At 40.0% G+C, this 15,527-nt stretch overlaps 1 protein-coding gene across 3 annotated transcripts in view; it reads right to left on the bottom strand.

Annotated features, from left to right (window-relative positions):
* kdm4aa (lysine (K)-specific demethylase 4A, genome duplicate a) overlaps positions 1-15,527 on the bottom strand; it is a 71,218-nt gene that overhangs the window by 54,459 nt on the left and 1,232 nt on the right. For all 3 annotated transcript variants that reach the window (XM_070886694.1, XM_070886696.1, XM_070886695.1), the window contains exons 2-8: positions 15,082-15,238; positions 12,660-12,835; positions 10,480-10,594; positions 8,495-8,688; positions 4,863-4,912; positions 2,215-2,318; positions 423-560 (exon numbers count right to left, since the gene is read on the bottom strand). In XM_070886694.1, coding sequence (XP_070742795.1) covers positions 423-560; positions 2,215-2,318; positions 4,863-4,912; positions 8,495-8,688; positions 10,480-10,594; positions 12,660-12,835; positions 15,082-15,219 — 915 coding nt within the window. In that variant the 5' untranslated portion in view covers positions 15,220-15,238. The remainder of the gene's footprint in view (positions 1-422; positions 561-2,214; positions 2,319-4,862; positions 4,913-8,494; positions 8,689-10,479; positions 10,595-12,659; positions 12,836-15,081; positions 15,239-15,527) is intronic.

Here is a 15,527-nt window from a genome sequence, read left to right as displayed (position 1 = left end):
ATTTCAACAGTTTGTAATTAGTTGCGTTACCAGGATTTTGATCATTGCGGCCTTAAAGGCATAGGCCAGGTTAGCAGCTAAACGTCACAAATAAAAGACTACCCACGAGCAATAACACTGGCAATGTTAAGTCAATTAAAAATTAGGGGAGTTTTTCTTTCCAATTCAAATGCTAAATGAGATACTGCTCTTCTATCAAAAAATGTTCAATTCGTCAGATAAAAGTGATTACTTTCAAACTCTGCTACAGATTTTTTAAATTAAAATGTGGAAAACTGTGCATATTAATAATAATTCTAAAACAGTCATGACATATAATGTTAAATCTGTTTCAAATGGCTCACATAACTCAATAGGTATCATAAAAACCTTTAATGGTCACCTCCAGAGGTTAATAATAAAATACAAGAAACAGTACATACCAGAACAGCATGTTTCCCATACTCTACCCATCTAAGTGTGGCAAAGTTTGTTGATTCAGCACAGTTAAAGCCATGGTTAAAGCCAGCATGATAACCATAGGGGAATGTGATCATAAACTCCCCTGCCTCTTGGGTTACCTAGGAATTAATGAAAATGCTGGGTGAAAAGGTGAATATTTTCTTAGAATTAATATATCTCTAATACAAACAACTACAAGACAAATTCCATCAATTAATTATCACAGCAAAAACAAAAAAGTTAAAATATTAAGCAATCAATTGGACACAAATGGATAAGTTTGAGAATTAACTGCTAGGGGAAATCTTTGTCCACTGCTCTCCCCCTATCAAAGCATAGAGATTAGTAATGATTAAGGTGTGACCAATCTGGAGTGCACAGCGCACAATCTTTAAATACAGTTTCTGATAACAGAGTACCCGGTCAGAAAGAATTAAAATAGATGAACAGGCATTTCAGAAATACTTCTATATTGATTGGTCGCTTGAGCTACAGTAGCGACAAGACCACAGTAGCCAGTGTTGCGGCAAGACTAGTTAAAGAAGCTCAGTGGGTCTGTTGGACTTTGAGCACTTTATAAACTTAAGCAGAGTTTTTCTTTTGTAAGGTGTTCTAATAAAACGGTCACTCCTGCTCTCAAAACATTTAAAATGTACTGAGAGGAACAGCACCTTGCACAAGCATATAACCATGCTCTTTCCTATCCTGGAGTGCAATAACAACTGGGCAGCATAAATTAGGGGCCTATAATGCCAAACTGTTGCATCAATTCTGCAGCTATCATCCTCAGATTACGAACGCAGTATAAATACAGTTGAAGTCAATGCAAGCAGAAACATTAAATATTCCAGATATATTCTACTTGTGAACAATACTGATGTGCAAGCATTTCACTGCTCTGCTGGTGAAGCAGGCACATAAAATACAAGTAACCTATAAGCACTTCAGGCAAATAGCTGGCTTGAAGAATTAAAGGAGAAAGCTGCATCAGTAATTCAGTATGGAGTTAAGAATTTTTAAAATTTAATTTTTTTTTTTTAAAAAGTGGAATCTAGACAACAGAGCACCAAGAGGGTAATAAATGCATCTTCCCAATATTAGTTTCTTGTTCAAAACAGAGCAGCTTATTTTAAAAGAACAATTATTTCCTTATTCAATATAACACAGAAATTGCTGGTGGCCTGAGACAAGCACTTTAGGAATGAATATCATTAGAGCATAATTATTTTGTAACTAAGTTTCACTATCCAACAACTGGAAGGAGTAGATAACATATCTCGGGGAACAATTCTATAATGTTAGTTTCATTTGAACTGCTCTGAAGTTGTCAAACCTCAACTGTTTGACATTTCGACCACAGCCTTGCAATTCCCCCAAGTGCCATTTTGTACAGAATCATATGTTTATGTTGATGATTTTGCTGCACTGGACACAGCTGTCTGTTTTATACATTCAATAGTTTTTAATGCCTTAAGAAATCAATAAAATGCAGGTTTATGGCATTGTAACTTATTATAGTCATCATATTCAGCATTGGTTTTAAACATACTTCACTAGTGTATTTTGATCAACAAGCTCCAACAGCAAACTAGTTGAAATGAAGTCAGCCATGAAATAGAATGCAACAGTAGCACAGACACCCCACCACCCACCCCCCCACACCGCCCGCCCGCTAACAAAAACAAACCTATCACCCAATGAATCATTTAGTCAAGACTATTTAACTCTCATTACTGCAGTATAATGTACAACAGCCCAATATCATGTACATACCCTGTCAAACGGGATTCCATATTTCTTGAGAATAGAAGGCGATATCAGGGTCATCTTATGGCGCAGAAAAGCTTCACAGCTCTGAGCGCTACCTGGGAAAAAGCCTATTTAAAGAGAACAGTGAAAAAAAAATTATAAACCAATCCACAAAACAAGACAAAGTCAAGAAGGAAAGGCTATTTGGCTCATCTTTCCAGTTTTTCCCAGCCTAGTATCCAATTGTACCTTGAACTCCCCATCACCTGATTCAAATACTTCACCTGATAAATGTTTTGGAATGATTTATTATCCTCCAAAAGAAACATTTTCTACTGCTGGTATCAAAATTGCTTTTCAATAATTTTAAACTTTAATGTTCCCATGAACAGTGTGGGGTGGGGGTGGGAGGAGGATTCTTATGCAAGAATATAGTGTTGTTTTACGTGGCACTTATACCTTGTTCTTTTCTACTTACTCAAGGAAATAAGTGTGTTTAAACACAACTATAAATCAGATAGTATGGCAATGCTGCTGTTCACATTTTAAACATTTTTTTTTAAAAACTGTTTAATGTCTACTCTGGCTGTTAAAAGTCCGAACCACTGATGAAAAGAAAACCCTGGAAAGGAATTGGAGCCCAAGCTTAAAGGAAAACTTATTGCCGCAGGTCTTTGAGAGGCTCAGACCTCCAAGTAATAAGGCCCTGAAATTGCGGTGTGTATGAAGGCGAACTCCGAGTACGACGTTGTATTCCCTTTGAAATGCACCGCAAGTTCAGGATGTCCGCATGCGCTTGGTACACCTCCGACCGCAATTTCTAGCCCAATGTTTATAATGGCAAACAAAGCGAACATTATGGGCAAGTTTAATTGTGTTATTATGTAGCACATAATTTGATATTTTAAATATTGGATATTTGAGGTTGTGGAGGGGAAAAAAATGAACTAAAGGTTCACTCATTTTTGATTTGCGGCTATTCTTTGGTGGCTTGCTACTTGACTGGTACAGCATCTGTGGATTCAGTTGAGATTCGTCACCGTTTTATATGAATGCAGTTTTTCAACAATGAAGCAGTAAAATTTTAATAAGTTAGAGTAACAATTGTTTATGGGACATGGATGATGTTGGCAATGTTGCATTAACTTGAACCAAAATGCTGGTGTTTTTCATGAGCTGCTCCTGCCTTGTGGTAATAGTGCTCCCACAATGGTGTTGGGTAGTAAAGTGCAATCATAATTTGAAATTGTTCTCCAGTGGCATTGCTCAAGGATAAAATTGTTTAAAACACACAATAAATGTTGACCCTCATTATTGGTAGTTGTATTTCCACATAATGCAGTTATATAAATAAAGTGTTTTTGTTGCACTTCAGTGAACAAGAATTAAAATGACTTAGATGAGCATCAGTAAAGTGTAATGAAATTAAATTGACTTTTTCAAATATTGAAAGTCTGAGTTGTTTGCATTTCCTATTAGGTGTTTGTAGTCAATCATACGTTTGTGTCTCAAAGTAAAACAGTAGAAAATAAGAACTGAAGAGGCAGGGAACAGAAGAGGAAGCAAAAGTAAGAAAAACTGCCATAAAACTATGGCAGAATCTATAGAGTCCAAGAGGAAACAACTAATCCTGAATGACTGGCGAGAAGAACATACGAATACGCAAGAGAGAAATAAATCGAATCAAAATACTTTATAAAAAAATTTCCACACCCCTTTCCTCAGTAACAGAAATTATAATGTTCAAAATAAGGTGTGAATTACATATTTCACAATAGTATGTTAAGAATTTTTATGTTTTTAAAACCTTCAATCACATTTCAAAAGTCTGGGCTTTAATGCTCCTTCCCTGTGCCTCCCTCAAAAAACATTGGGCAGCTAGACAGACTCCAGGCCAATAGGAAGCACTCACACTGGAACCACTCCAGAACATGTCCCTATAGCTTTTGCAACCAGGGATACTCATCCAGGAATACAAGAACTCCAAATGGCAGGTTTCTACACCCTTGAAAATACTTTTTTGGTAAGGTCCCAAAAAGTTGTCGCTTTAAGGAGAAGGAAAATCAGGGCCGGGGTGGGGGGGGGGCGGGGGAAGAGGAGCGGTAAAGAAAGAGTACATTTTTTTTTAATTCAACAAGGCACCACCACCCACCCTCCATTTTATATACTGAAGAGAGAATTTGATTTGATTTCTTTAAAACCACAAGCCTTTACCAGGAGATCACGAACAGGAAGGATATTGGAGTGACTGTATTAGATGACAATGGTGGGGTGTGGGGATGATGGTTGGAGAAAGGCGAGTGAGAAGGACAATTCCAATCTGTAACCATAATCCAAACAGTGGTTTCTTGGGGCCATGCAGCTTGATATAGATCTCAGAATTGTTGCAGGTCACAACCACTATTGTATCCAAGGAGGACATTCCAGAGTGATGTCACAAAGTGTCCAGCAAAGACGGAAATGTTTGTAACAGTGAGAAAGTTGATAGTTCCTTAAAAAAAAAATCAAACAAAACCTGTAATATATCCACCCTTCACCATCCTCCCAACCAATTATAAAATAGGGGCATACATTCAATAGAAAATTTTCTCCTAGACTTAACCTTCCAAATTAAGTTATTTCAAAGCAAAAATTCAGACCAACACAAAACAGATTTCAGTAAACATTTTTACCTTTAGCCAGGCGTTCCAGTCGCTTTCCATGCTCTGGAGGAATAGTGTACCTACAAGAATATAATATAGTTAGCTATATATATTTTAAACTTGCTGTGCATGTTGCAAATTCCTTATTTTGGCGCCACCATATTGTGCACACCAAGCACACCTGCAGCTGCACAATTCTACCACTAGTTGGAGCTTCAAGTTCAAGAAGCTGCAGATCCCCATGCATCATCATCATAGGCAGTCCCTCGGAATCTAGGAAGACTTGCTTCCACTCTTAACATGAGTTCTTAGGTGGCTGTACAGTCCAATACGAGAACCAGTCTCTGTCACAGGTGGGGCAGATAGTCGTTGGCGGAAGGGATGGGTGGGACTGGTTTGCCGCACACTCTTTCCGCTGCCTGCGCTTGATTTCTGCATGTTCTCGGCGACGAAACTAGAGGTGCTCAACGACCTCCCGGATGCGCTTCCTCCACTTAGGGTGGTCTTTGGCCAGGGTCTCCCAGGTGTCAGTAGGGATGATGCACTTTATCGGGGAGTCTGTGTTAGGATCCTTGGAACGTTTCCACTGCCCACCTTTGGCTCATTTGCCGAAGGACTTCCGAATAGAGCGCTTGCTTTGGGAGTCTCATGTCTGGCATGCAAACTATGTGGTCTGCCCAGCGGAGCTGATCAAGTGTGGTCAGTGCTTCGATGCTAGGGATGTTGGCCTGGTCGAGGACCCTAATGTTAGTGCGTCTATCCTCCATGGGGATTTGTAGGATCTTGGAGACATCGTTGGTGGTATTTCTCCAGCGACTTGGTGTCTACTGTACATGGTCCACGTTTCTGAGCCATACAGGAGGGCGGGTATTATTACAGCCCTGTAGACCATGAGCTTGGTGGAAGTTTTGAGGGCCTGGTCTTCAAACACTTCCTCAGGCAGCCGAAGGCTGCACCGGCACACTGGAGGCAGTGTTGGATCTCATCGTCAATGCCTGCTCTTGTTGATAGGAGGCTCCAGAAATATGGGAAGTGGTCCACATTATCCAGGGCCGCGCCGTGGATCTTGATGACCGGGGGATAGTGCTGTGCGGTAAGGACAGGCATATCTATACCATTACTAAAACACTGGGGGAAATTCTCTTTGTCCTGACTTTCCATGGAACACACCAGAGCACAAGTTGTCTATAATATAGATCACCATCAAATTATGCTGCCTTATTCCAGGTGAAAGAGCAATAAAACATGCCCTCAAATAATGATCGATTCAGCATGCATTTTAAATTGGCAAACCAGATATATTCTGTTGGAATAACTGATTTGTTTTAATTATTATTTGTACAGCTATGTTTTTTGTATGAAAGTCAGCACAACATAAGTGATGTCAGTGCTAGGAAATAAAGTAGTTTCACTTTGTATCCCATGTCAGTATCAAGTAGTCGCAAGCGGGTTATAGTACAGTCAATATGTAACCTTCAACCATCATGGTACATTCTCCTCTACATTGGGCAGAACATTAACATAACCGGTGACTGCTTTGCCAAAAATCTCTGTTCTCGCTACAACAGTGACCCCAAGCTCCTTTAACTTCACTTCTCATTTCCACTCTGACAACTCCATCTTTGAACTTTGTGCACTTCTCAAACCAGGCTCAACACACAGGTAAACGATTCATGATCTGGACAGGGAATGGAGCTTTGCAGGCAGGCCATGGGAAATCAGACCCGTGGTTGCCAAATGTCCCAACAGGTGATTTTGGTGCTGAAAAGGAGCCCATGTTAACCGTATGTGCAAGTCTCGTGTTAACTATATAGATCTGTCACCTGAATTTCAAGTCACCAAGGGAGTGCCCAGTGTGCTCCTCACCCAGTTGAAATGGGGGCACCAGGGATAATGGGGACTGCCCTGCTCAAGCAGACCACTTAAAAAAGGTAGGTAGGTGTTGTGATCATCTACAGAAATGCTCCCTTTGCCACCACATAGAATTAGAAAATAGTACTGCACAGGAGGCCATTTGGCCCACCGAGTCTGCGTCTGTTCTTTCAAAGAGCAATCCAGTAAGTCCCACTCTTTCTCCATATCCCGGCAATTTTTCAGTAAACATTGCTGCAATTTCCAGTAAACATTGCTGCAATTTCCATGTGTATTATTTTTACTGGAAACTCTTGTGATTTATGCATTTTGCTGCTTAAAAAAAAAACAATGCTTTTCTTCAATAATCTTAGTTGCTGTGAGCATTTAAATGGTACTGTAGAAGTGGTTTGCATGGGCATTCCTTGCCTATTCTAATAGGTTGGATGCTTTAGATTATGAAGGTCAATTTGTGATAGGCCAAATGCAAAGTATTCTATTCAAATTTCAAGACCCATGGGACCCTCCACATGTAGCTGAATATGTCAGAGGAGACATGGCTTTACTACTCCATTTCACAAGGCAGGCTGCAGACAACATCTGGGTCAGGGACAGTTTTGCTAGTAGAAGTGGTCACAGTGTTGGTCAACATTTATCCCTTAACCAACACCACCAAAAACAGATGAACTGGTTATTTAGCTCATTGCTGCACACAATTTGACTGCTGCGTTTGGCTACATAACAGTGACGACGCTTCAAATGTAGTTAACTGACTGAAGCACTTTGGAACATGATGATGTGATCGGAGTTAAAAAACGCATTTTTTAAAAAACTTTTAATAGTGCTGCAAGCCCTAGTACTAGGTCTGATCACAATCTTTTCCACATCTGTATGAACATCGTATAATTAATCAGCAACAGTGACTGTGTATCAGTCAATTCCTTCTCCCTCCTTGCTACAATAATGGAGTTGTTGACAAATCATTTTAGTATTTGAAGTAAAGCATTAAACTGATTGAGCTATGTCACTATAAAAGCACATTTTAAATCCAAGATACAAGCTTTGAAATTATGGTGTCTGCGACGCCGTACTTTCAAAAGTACACCGTCGTACTCCCTTTGAAATACCCCGCAAGTTCCGGATTTGTGCATGCGCGAAATCCAGAACTTGCTATCGGTCAAGTTACGCCTTGACAGATCATCTGAACCACCTGTAAACTGAGTGTTGCTGGCATAGAATTGGGCTATTTGCACGCAACTCTTACAGCTGATAAAAGCAGGCATAGGGCCTGCTTGCATCAGCATGAGGGTATACATAAGGCTCAAGTAAAACATTTAAAATCCAAACTTATGTTTTTACACTTTATTAAATGAGTTTATGCAAATATTGCCCCAGATTAATAATGTTAATGTGTGAAATTAACATTTGTTATCGAGTTTGGTGGAATGAAGGAACTTATGATTAAAATTAAAATTCTGTTAATTGTATAATTTTTACATTTCGGCATTCCGTTGCATATTAGGAGATTCCCTTTCTAAATGATTGCAATGGAATTCTCCTTTGTCGGTAGATTGGGCCCACTTGATCCCAGAGACGCATCTAAACAACCTGCGTCCCTGGGATCCACAAACCACTACGCTGCCCTCTGCCTCAAGGCCCAAGACCGCAACTCTTTGCAGCCTGGGCGCCAGAAGGTCATTTCGTAAATGTTTCGCAGGTCAGACGTGCTCCGGAGGTACACCTCCGACTGCAATTTTTCAGCCAGTGTTTAGAAACAAATATGGAGTGCAAGCTAAATCTGAGCTGGTTACCAGGACTTGGGTTCGCCAAAGTGCAGGTAGTTAATGCTGTAGAGATCCATGTCCTCAGTGTGCCACGCAAAGGTCGTTTTCCACATTCCAAAATAGAGGTACGGAGTATTGACTCCTTCAATTGTGATGCCACCTTCTTTTTCTACCACATCCAAGATGGTGTTCAAGTGCCCTATGTTCCATTCATTCACACCCTGAACAAACAGGAAATTATATCTGTAAGCAAAATATTTTGTTGGGGAAAAAAATAAAATAAACTTGGAAAATGCGCAAAACTAAAATGGTTTTAACTACAAAGAAATTAACTAAAGGTGCACACTGTTTGAATCCTGTGGGAATATGAAAGAGTCCAGAGACAATCCAACTTTTCCTTCCTATACAAAAAAAGAGATTATTATACCCCATTCACTCCCCACCACCACAAAATGCCCTGGAAGAGTAGGTTCACCATGAGAAAAAAACCAAACTAGTTAAATAGTAACTTTTTGTCAAAGGACAGAGTCCTAAGCAGTGTTTTTATTTACAATACCCTCACAAATGCTACTTCTACTCTACAAGCCATGCACTTATGCTAATTCACATTGAGATAGCACCCACACCACCTTGCTCTCTCTCTCTCTCTCTCTCTCTCTCTCTCTCTCGAGATAATATTTCTGAAACTAGGTACCAGCAACACTCCACACATAGAGAGCTTCAGATCTCAATTAGCAGGGGGAAGAAGAGAATAAAAGGCATTGAGCGTAGATAGCAAAGAATGACATTGTCAATTTGAACTATGTACATGCTCTCCTTGAAGAATTAAAGAAGTGGGAATATTCAAATACTGCAACCCATCCAGCATTTTTATGTTGATTTAACTTGAATCATGAAAATACATTCTGCAATTTTCTCCTGTAGATTTGTAAAGTAACAAGGCAGGGCTCAGCAGTCAAACCGTCTCCCACTAGATTTAACAGAATGGTACAAGTAGAGCATCCAAAATCTGGAAACGTCGGGACCGAGGCCGTTCCAGATTTCGGAACGTCTTTCCGACGTCCTGAATCCAGAAACGCCTGTTTCAACTGCCCCGGCTCTTTCCAATGTGTGTGTAGGGCTGGACGTACTGGGGGATGGAAGGATCTGTACAGGTAACTGACACTGAATTCCACCCCCTCCCCCAGTGGAAAATCTCTCCGTTCCCATATTAACTTTGTATTCATTGTGATGAAATTGCCGAGAGCGGGACAAGTCCTGGTGGCGGCAGAGGGTCCAGATTCCGGAACATTCAGAGTTTCAGAACTCTGGATTTCGGACATTCAACCTGTACCAGGAGTAAAACTGGTTCCAGCTAGATTTACTAGACTGGTGCTAGGGATGAGGGATTTCAGTTATCTGAAGAGCTCAGAGTAACTGCAATTGTTCTTCTTCGAGCAGAGACAGTTAAGGGGAGATTTAATAGAGGTATTCAAAATTATGACGGTTTTTGATAGAGTAGATAGGGAGAAGCAGTTTCCAGTGGCAGGAGGGTCAGTAACCAGAGAATACTCATTTAAAATAAATTGGCAATAAAGTCAGGGTGTAGATGAGGAGAAATCATTTTACTCAGCAAGTTGTTATGATCTGGAATGCATTGGCTGAAAGGGTGGTGGAAGCAGATCCAATAGTAGCTATCAAAAAGGAATTGGAACTCTACTTAAAAACGGAAACATTTTCAGGGCTATGGGGAAAGAGCAGTGGAGTGGGATTAATTAGTAGTTCTTTTAGAGAGTTGGTACAGGCACAAACTCAAAGCCCCTCATCCTCAATCACCAAGTCTGACTTAGGAGACGACAGTTCTCATCAGCTTTGGTTATATTACAAAAATACACAGTATGTAGTGTTCAGAATTCAGTTTAGAAAAGCATTTTCAGGAGCAGGAAGGGGGGGGGGGGTGGGGGGGGAACTGAATTGACTGTATCTGGGAACCACAATGGTAATCAAAAACTTGGAACTTATTTATGCCTCACCTGATTGTACAATGTACCATTGACATCTGCACCATAGATTGGTGCATTAAACGTGAGATTTTTCCAATACTTGCGCTCCAGATCATCAAAGTCTGTGTAGCGAGGGGTGCAGTATCTGAAAAAAGTACATAAACATTTAACAGCCCCCCCAAAAAAAGTGAATAATTTTAACCAGTTCAGATCTGAAATGCAATAAGCTTGGCTTCTAGAGTTCATCAGCTAGATTGTAGTGCAGGGATAGCACATTTCAAAAATGTACCTTCAATCCTTACTGCGCTAGCAAGTCCAGATAAACTCTCCCCTCCCACGTTTTCAGCTCACATACCAATATTACAAGAAATTTGCATTAGGAGCAATAAAACCAGAGAATGTCAATAATAGCTTTAATATTAGCAACCCAATACAACTACATTTAAATATTAAAGTAAAATTGAAACACTTCTGTTTGTCATGTTTTTCATTCCCAATTCTCTTTTTCCTTTGTTTTTAAACTTTACTTTTACATTATTAGGTAAAATAATGCATCATACATCTTTCATCCCTTCCATAAAACATGTCATAGACCTGTTCTCCACATGTATTTTTACATGGTCACATTACACCTCACAATAAGGCCTCAGAATTGTCACATAAGAGATTGAATAGACTAGGCCTATATTCTCTGCCGTTTAGAAGAATGAGAGGTGATCTCATTGAAACATACAAAATTCTTACAGGGCTTGACAGGGTAGATGCAGGGAGGATGTTTCCTCTGGCTGAGGAGTCTAGAACCAGGGGTCACCAACTCAGAATAAGGGATTGGCCATTTAGGACTGAGATGAGGAGAAATTTCTTCACTCAGAGTGGTGAATCTTTGGAATTCTCTATCCCAGAGGGCTGTGGAGGCTCAGTCGTTGAGTGTACTCAAGGCAGAGATTGATAGAAGTTTGGCTATTAAGGGATATGGGGATCATGCAGGAAAGTGTTGAGGTAGAAGATCAGCCATGATCTTACTGAATGGCAAAGCAGACTCGAGAGGCCTGCTCCTATTTTTTATGTCCACTACTGAAATGCCAGAGCACTCAAATGTTAAGCAAACACTATGGGTCTGCTGGATGCTGAAGCCCCACAATTCCAACTTCAGCTCTAAGCCAGAAACTGAATGGAATATGTCAGGATGGAAGTATGATTTACTGGAAAAATTGTTAAGACTGTTATACGCCATTTGGCAGATGGAGTATAATCTTGGAAAGCGTGAGGTCATGCACTTTGGCAGAAAAAAAATCAAAGAGCAAGTTATTATTTAAATGGAGAAAGATTACAAAGTGCCGCAGTACAGCAGGACCTAGGGGTACTTGTGCATGAAACACAAAAGGATAGTATGCAGGTACAGCAAGTGATCAGGAAGGCCAATGGAATCTTGGCCTTTATTGCAAAGGGGATGGCATATAAAAGCAGGGAAGCCTTGCTACAGCTATACAGAGTACTGGCAAGGCCACACCTGGGATACTGCATGCAGTTTTGGTTTCCATATTTACGAAAGGATATACTTGCTTTGGAGGCAGTTCAAAGAAGGTTCACTAGGTTGATTCCGGAGATGAGGGAGTTGACTTATGAGGAAAGGTTGAGTAGGTTGGGCCTCTACTCGTTGGAATTCAGAAGAATGAGAGGTGATCTTATAGAAACGTATAAGATTATGAGGGGGTTTAACAAGGTGGATGCAGAGAGAATGTTTCCACTGATGGGGGGAGACTAGAACTAGAGGGCATGATCTTAGAAGGGGCCGCCCATTTAAAACAGAGATGAGAAGAAATTTCTTCTGAGTGGGTTGCAAATCTGTGGAATTCACTGCTGCCTCAGAAAGCTATGGAAGCTGGGACATTAAATAAATTTAAGACAGAAATAGACGGTTTCTTAAACGATAAGGGGATATGGGGAGTGGACAGGGAAGTGGAGCCGAGTCCATGATCAGATCAGCCATGATTTTATTGAATGGCGGAACAGGCTCGAGGGACCGTATGTCCTACTACTGTTCCTATTTCTTATGTTATGATACTTGAGCAAACTTCAAGAACACATTTTGTAAACTTTTAAGAAAACGTATTTGTTGGCTTCTGGTTTAATACCATACCATTTGGCTAACAAATTGGTTTTACTAACAATCCACTATAAAAAAGGATAACCGAGAGAAGCTTTCTTACTTGTCACTGTTCGCAATTTTTCGGAATTCGCGCACAGTGATTGGCTTCTTCTGGATGTTGTACTGTGTGAAGAGGCCTGACTGGCCTGTCACCACTTGCTGAATAGGGGCTGGAATCACCAGATCATCAATGTTATCATAGCTGCTACAAGGCTTCCATTCTTTTGGAGGGACCACCTGTTGGAGACAAGAATAATTAGCTGGGTCGACTCAACTTGAAGTTCCAAATTTCTAAATGTGTGTTCGAAACAAAAAAAACAACTAGGTCATGTGCGTCAACAGTATTGCAATATTCTAGCAGATCTCCTGTGGCTTTGTTTACTGTACCCGTGACCAAAGATGGTTATGGTGTGGAGCTGCTAACTAACTTCACCTGTGTCTTTAAAGTCCAAATAGGCAACTCCAGGTAACTGTAGCTACTTATAAACTGCCGAGATCAGCCAGGGGGCAGTTGTAACTACTTTATCCGTAATTACTTTATCCGGGATGGTGTCGGGCTTTGAGTGTTGTTGGGAGTTGTAGTCATCCAGACAAGCGAACAGTATTCCATCACTCCTGACTTGTTCCTTGTAGGCGGTGGAAAGGTTTTTAGGAGTTAGGAGGAGATAAGTCACTTGCCACAGAATAGCCAGCCTCATGACCTGCTCTTGTAGCCACTATATTTATATGGCTGGTCCAGTTAATTTTCTGGTCAATGATTAGCACTAGTCATCACCTTACAAAGAGACAAGGCGAATAAACAAGAGAGAACACTAAAGACAAGACATTCAAAAAACACAACTAATACCAAGAGCTCATCACTAAATATCTGGTTTAATGGCAGCAATTTAGTCTTTTATACCCTTTTTATGCATTATCATAGTAGTTGAAATTACAACTTCAATCTAAGCTAATTGAGGTCATCAGCATCTGATGAACGTTTTGAGTTCAATTTTCACAAATCCTTAATTCACCAAATATTTCAGTCTTTAAAATATCAAACAATAAGATTACTGCAATATTATAGTGATGGTACCCATTTTGAAAATCTATCTTGGTACATGATTTGAGAAAATGGAAGAGGAGGCCTTGCTGTTGCAAAATGGAAAATGTTAACATTTCATTTAAAAATAGTTTTGCATTGTAGGTTTGTTGGTGTTGCTAAGTAAAACTACCATTCATTTGAGTGTGCATTACAAAACTACACCATTTAAAGACCCATTGAACAGGGGGTAATGGTAACAGTGATACAAAACATCCAAGATGCAGTTGTAACAAGTGCCACCAGGTGTTTGCCTTGCAGGGGCCCCACACCGAGGTTCGCTTTGGGGCCCCTACATTTTACTGGACAACAATACTACCATTTACTCTGGTGCCAAATCTGCACATGTACAATTGTTTGCAAGCTGTAATATAAAAATAGTTGACAAAATAATAAACAATATAAAACACAAGATAAATGGGATTGAATGATTATAAAGGTCTTGAAAGTGAGAATGAGAGAGATTTACTAACAAAAACTGTACTTTATGGAAAAAGAGGGATGTTGAAGAGTTTTGAACAGCGAGTGCATTTCAGCACTTGGTCTTCACTGTGTTAGGTCAAATGTTGACCGAATATATGGGTTGCGTATTTTCATTAATAGTAGGAAATAGTGATGGGTTTTATGCCTAGATCAGGATTATCAAATTTGGAACACCTTTATTCTAACCTCCATTTTGTTTTCTGAATAAATTGAAGCATTTAGTGTCAGATTGCAACCACTGAAGACTCAGCCACTGCATGGGGAGATCCCATCAGTTTTTTGTAAAAGACCTGTACAGCCTTCCACACAAATCCTGCAAACCCTGCCCAGGCCCTGTCCCCCACGGACCCTCTGTCCTTTCTCTGCTCTCGAGGTTTCTTTCTGAAATGTTACCACACAGTCACCGACTCATGATTGACAAGTTCTGTGTTCAATCAGAGCAAGTCAGCACATTGCTACAATGAATTGGATGTTTGAGCTGCCGATGTAATAAAATGTCAACGGATCTTCTCCTCACACCCAGCTGATTATCACTTTTACTCTCAATAAAAGTGACAGTGCTTTGGCAAAAGGAGATGGAGTATTGGGACAGACATTGTCATTCAGATCAATTTCTGCTTTGGACATTTTTTTTTTGTCAATCTGGCTGTTTTGATATCAGCAAATTGGAAACAATTCGAGTTCCTAGAATAACAAAGTTATGCCAAGAAACCCCTGACTGGCTCGGGGCCTTGTGTAATTGCACGGATTACACAGCCCTTGCAGCCAGCAAGTGTCAAGATTTAAATCTGCCTCCACAGTGGCACAATCGCAACCTCTACTTCAACTTGACATAATCATCTTTAGGAATTGGAAATTCAGTACAAGTCATTCGCTAAAAAGGAAAATACAACATAATTATGTACATTTGTCAGGCTACCTTTGCAAGTCCAGCACGGTGGGCTCCTTGTGACTCTATATATACAATGTAACGGTTGAAATTTTTGAATTCCTCCATCGTAGGATAAAAGGTCATTATCCGAGAGCTTGGATTGGGTAGTCCACACTCCGACGCCATGGTTGTTAAATTCAATCACCTGCAATGCAAAAATGTACCCAAGTTGAGATTTTGCAACCCAAGGTAATAAAATGTATTTTTACAAATATTAAAACACATGACCAGAAATTGCTCTAGTATATCCAGAAATATAGAATTATATCAAGACACTGGATTTACAACACTGAAACTCCAAAAACAAAATCTATTGTGTAATTCTGATATCAAATAGATGGCGAAACACAGTACAATATTCAAATTTTCCAGCACCATTATAAAGCTAGAAATAAGATAAGTAGATCTTATATGATTGGATTACTGATCGTTCT

This window comes from Pristiophorus japonicus, chromosome 8 (assembly GCF_044704955.1).
Source record: "Pristiophorus japonicus isolate sPriJap1 chromosome 8, sPriJap1.hap1, whole genome shotgun sequence".
Classification (NCBI taxonomy): Eukaryota; Metazoa; Chordata; class Chondrichthyes; family Pristiophoridae; genus Pristiophorus; species Pristiophorus japonicus.
This window is presented reverse-complemented; position numbering and strand designations above follow the sequence as displayed.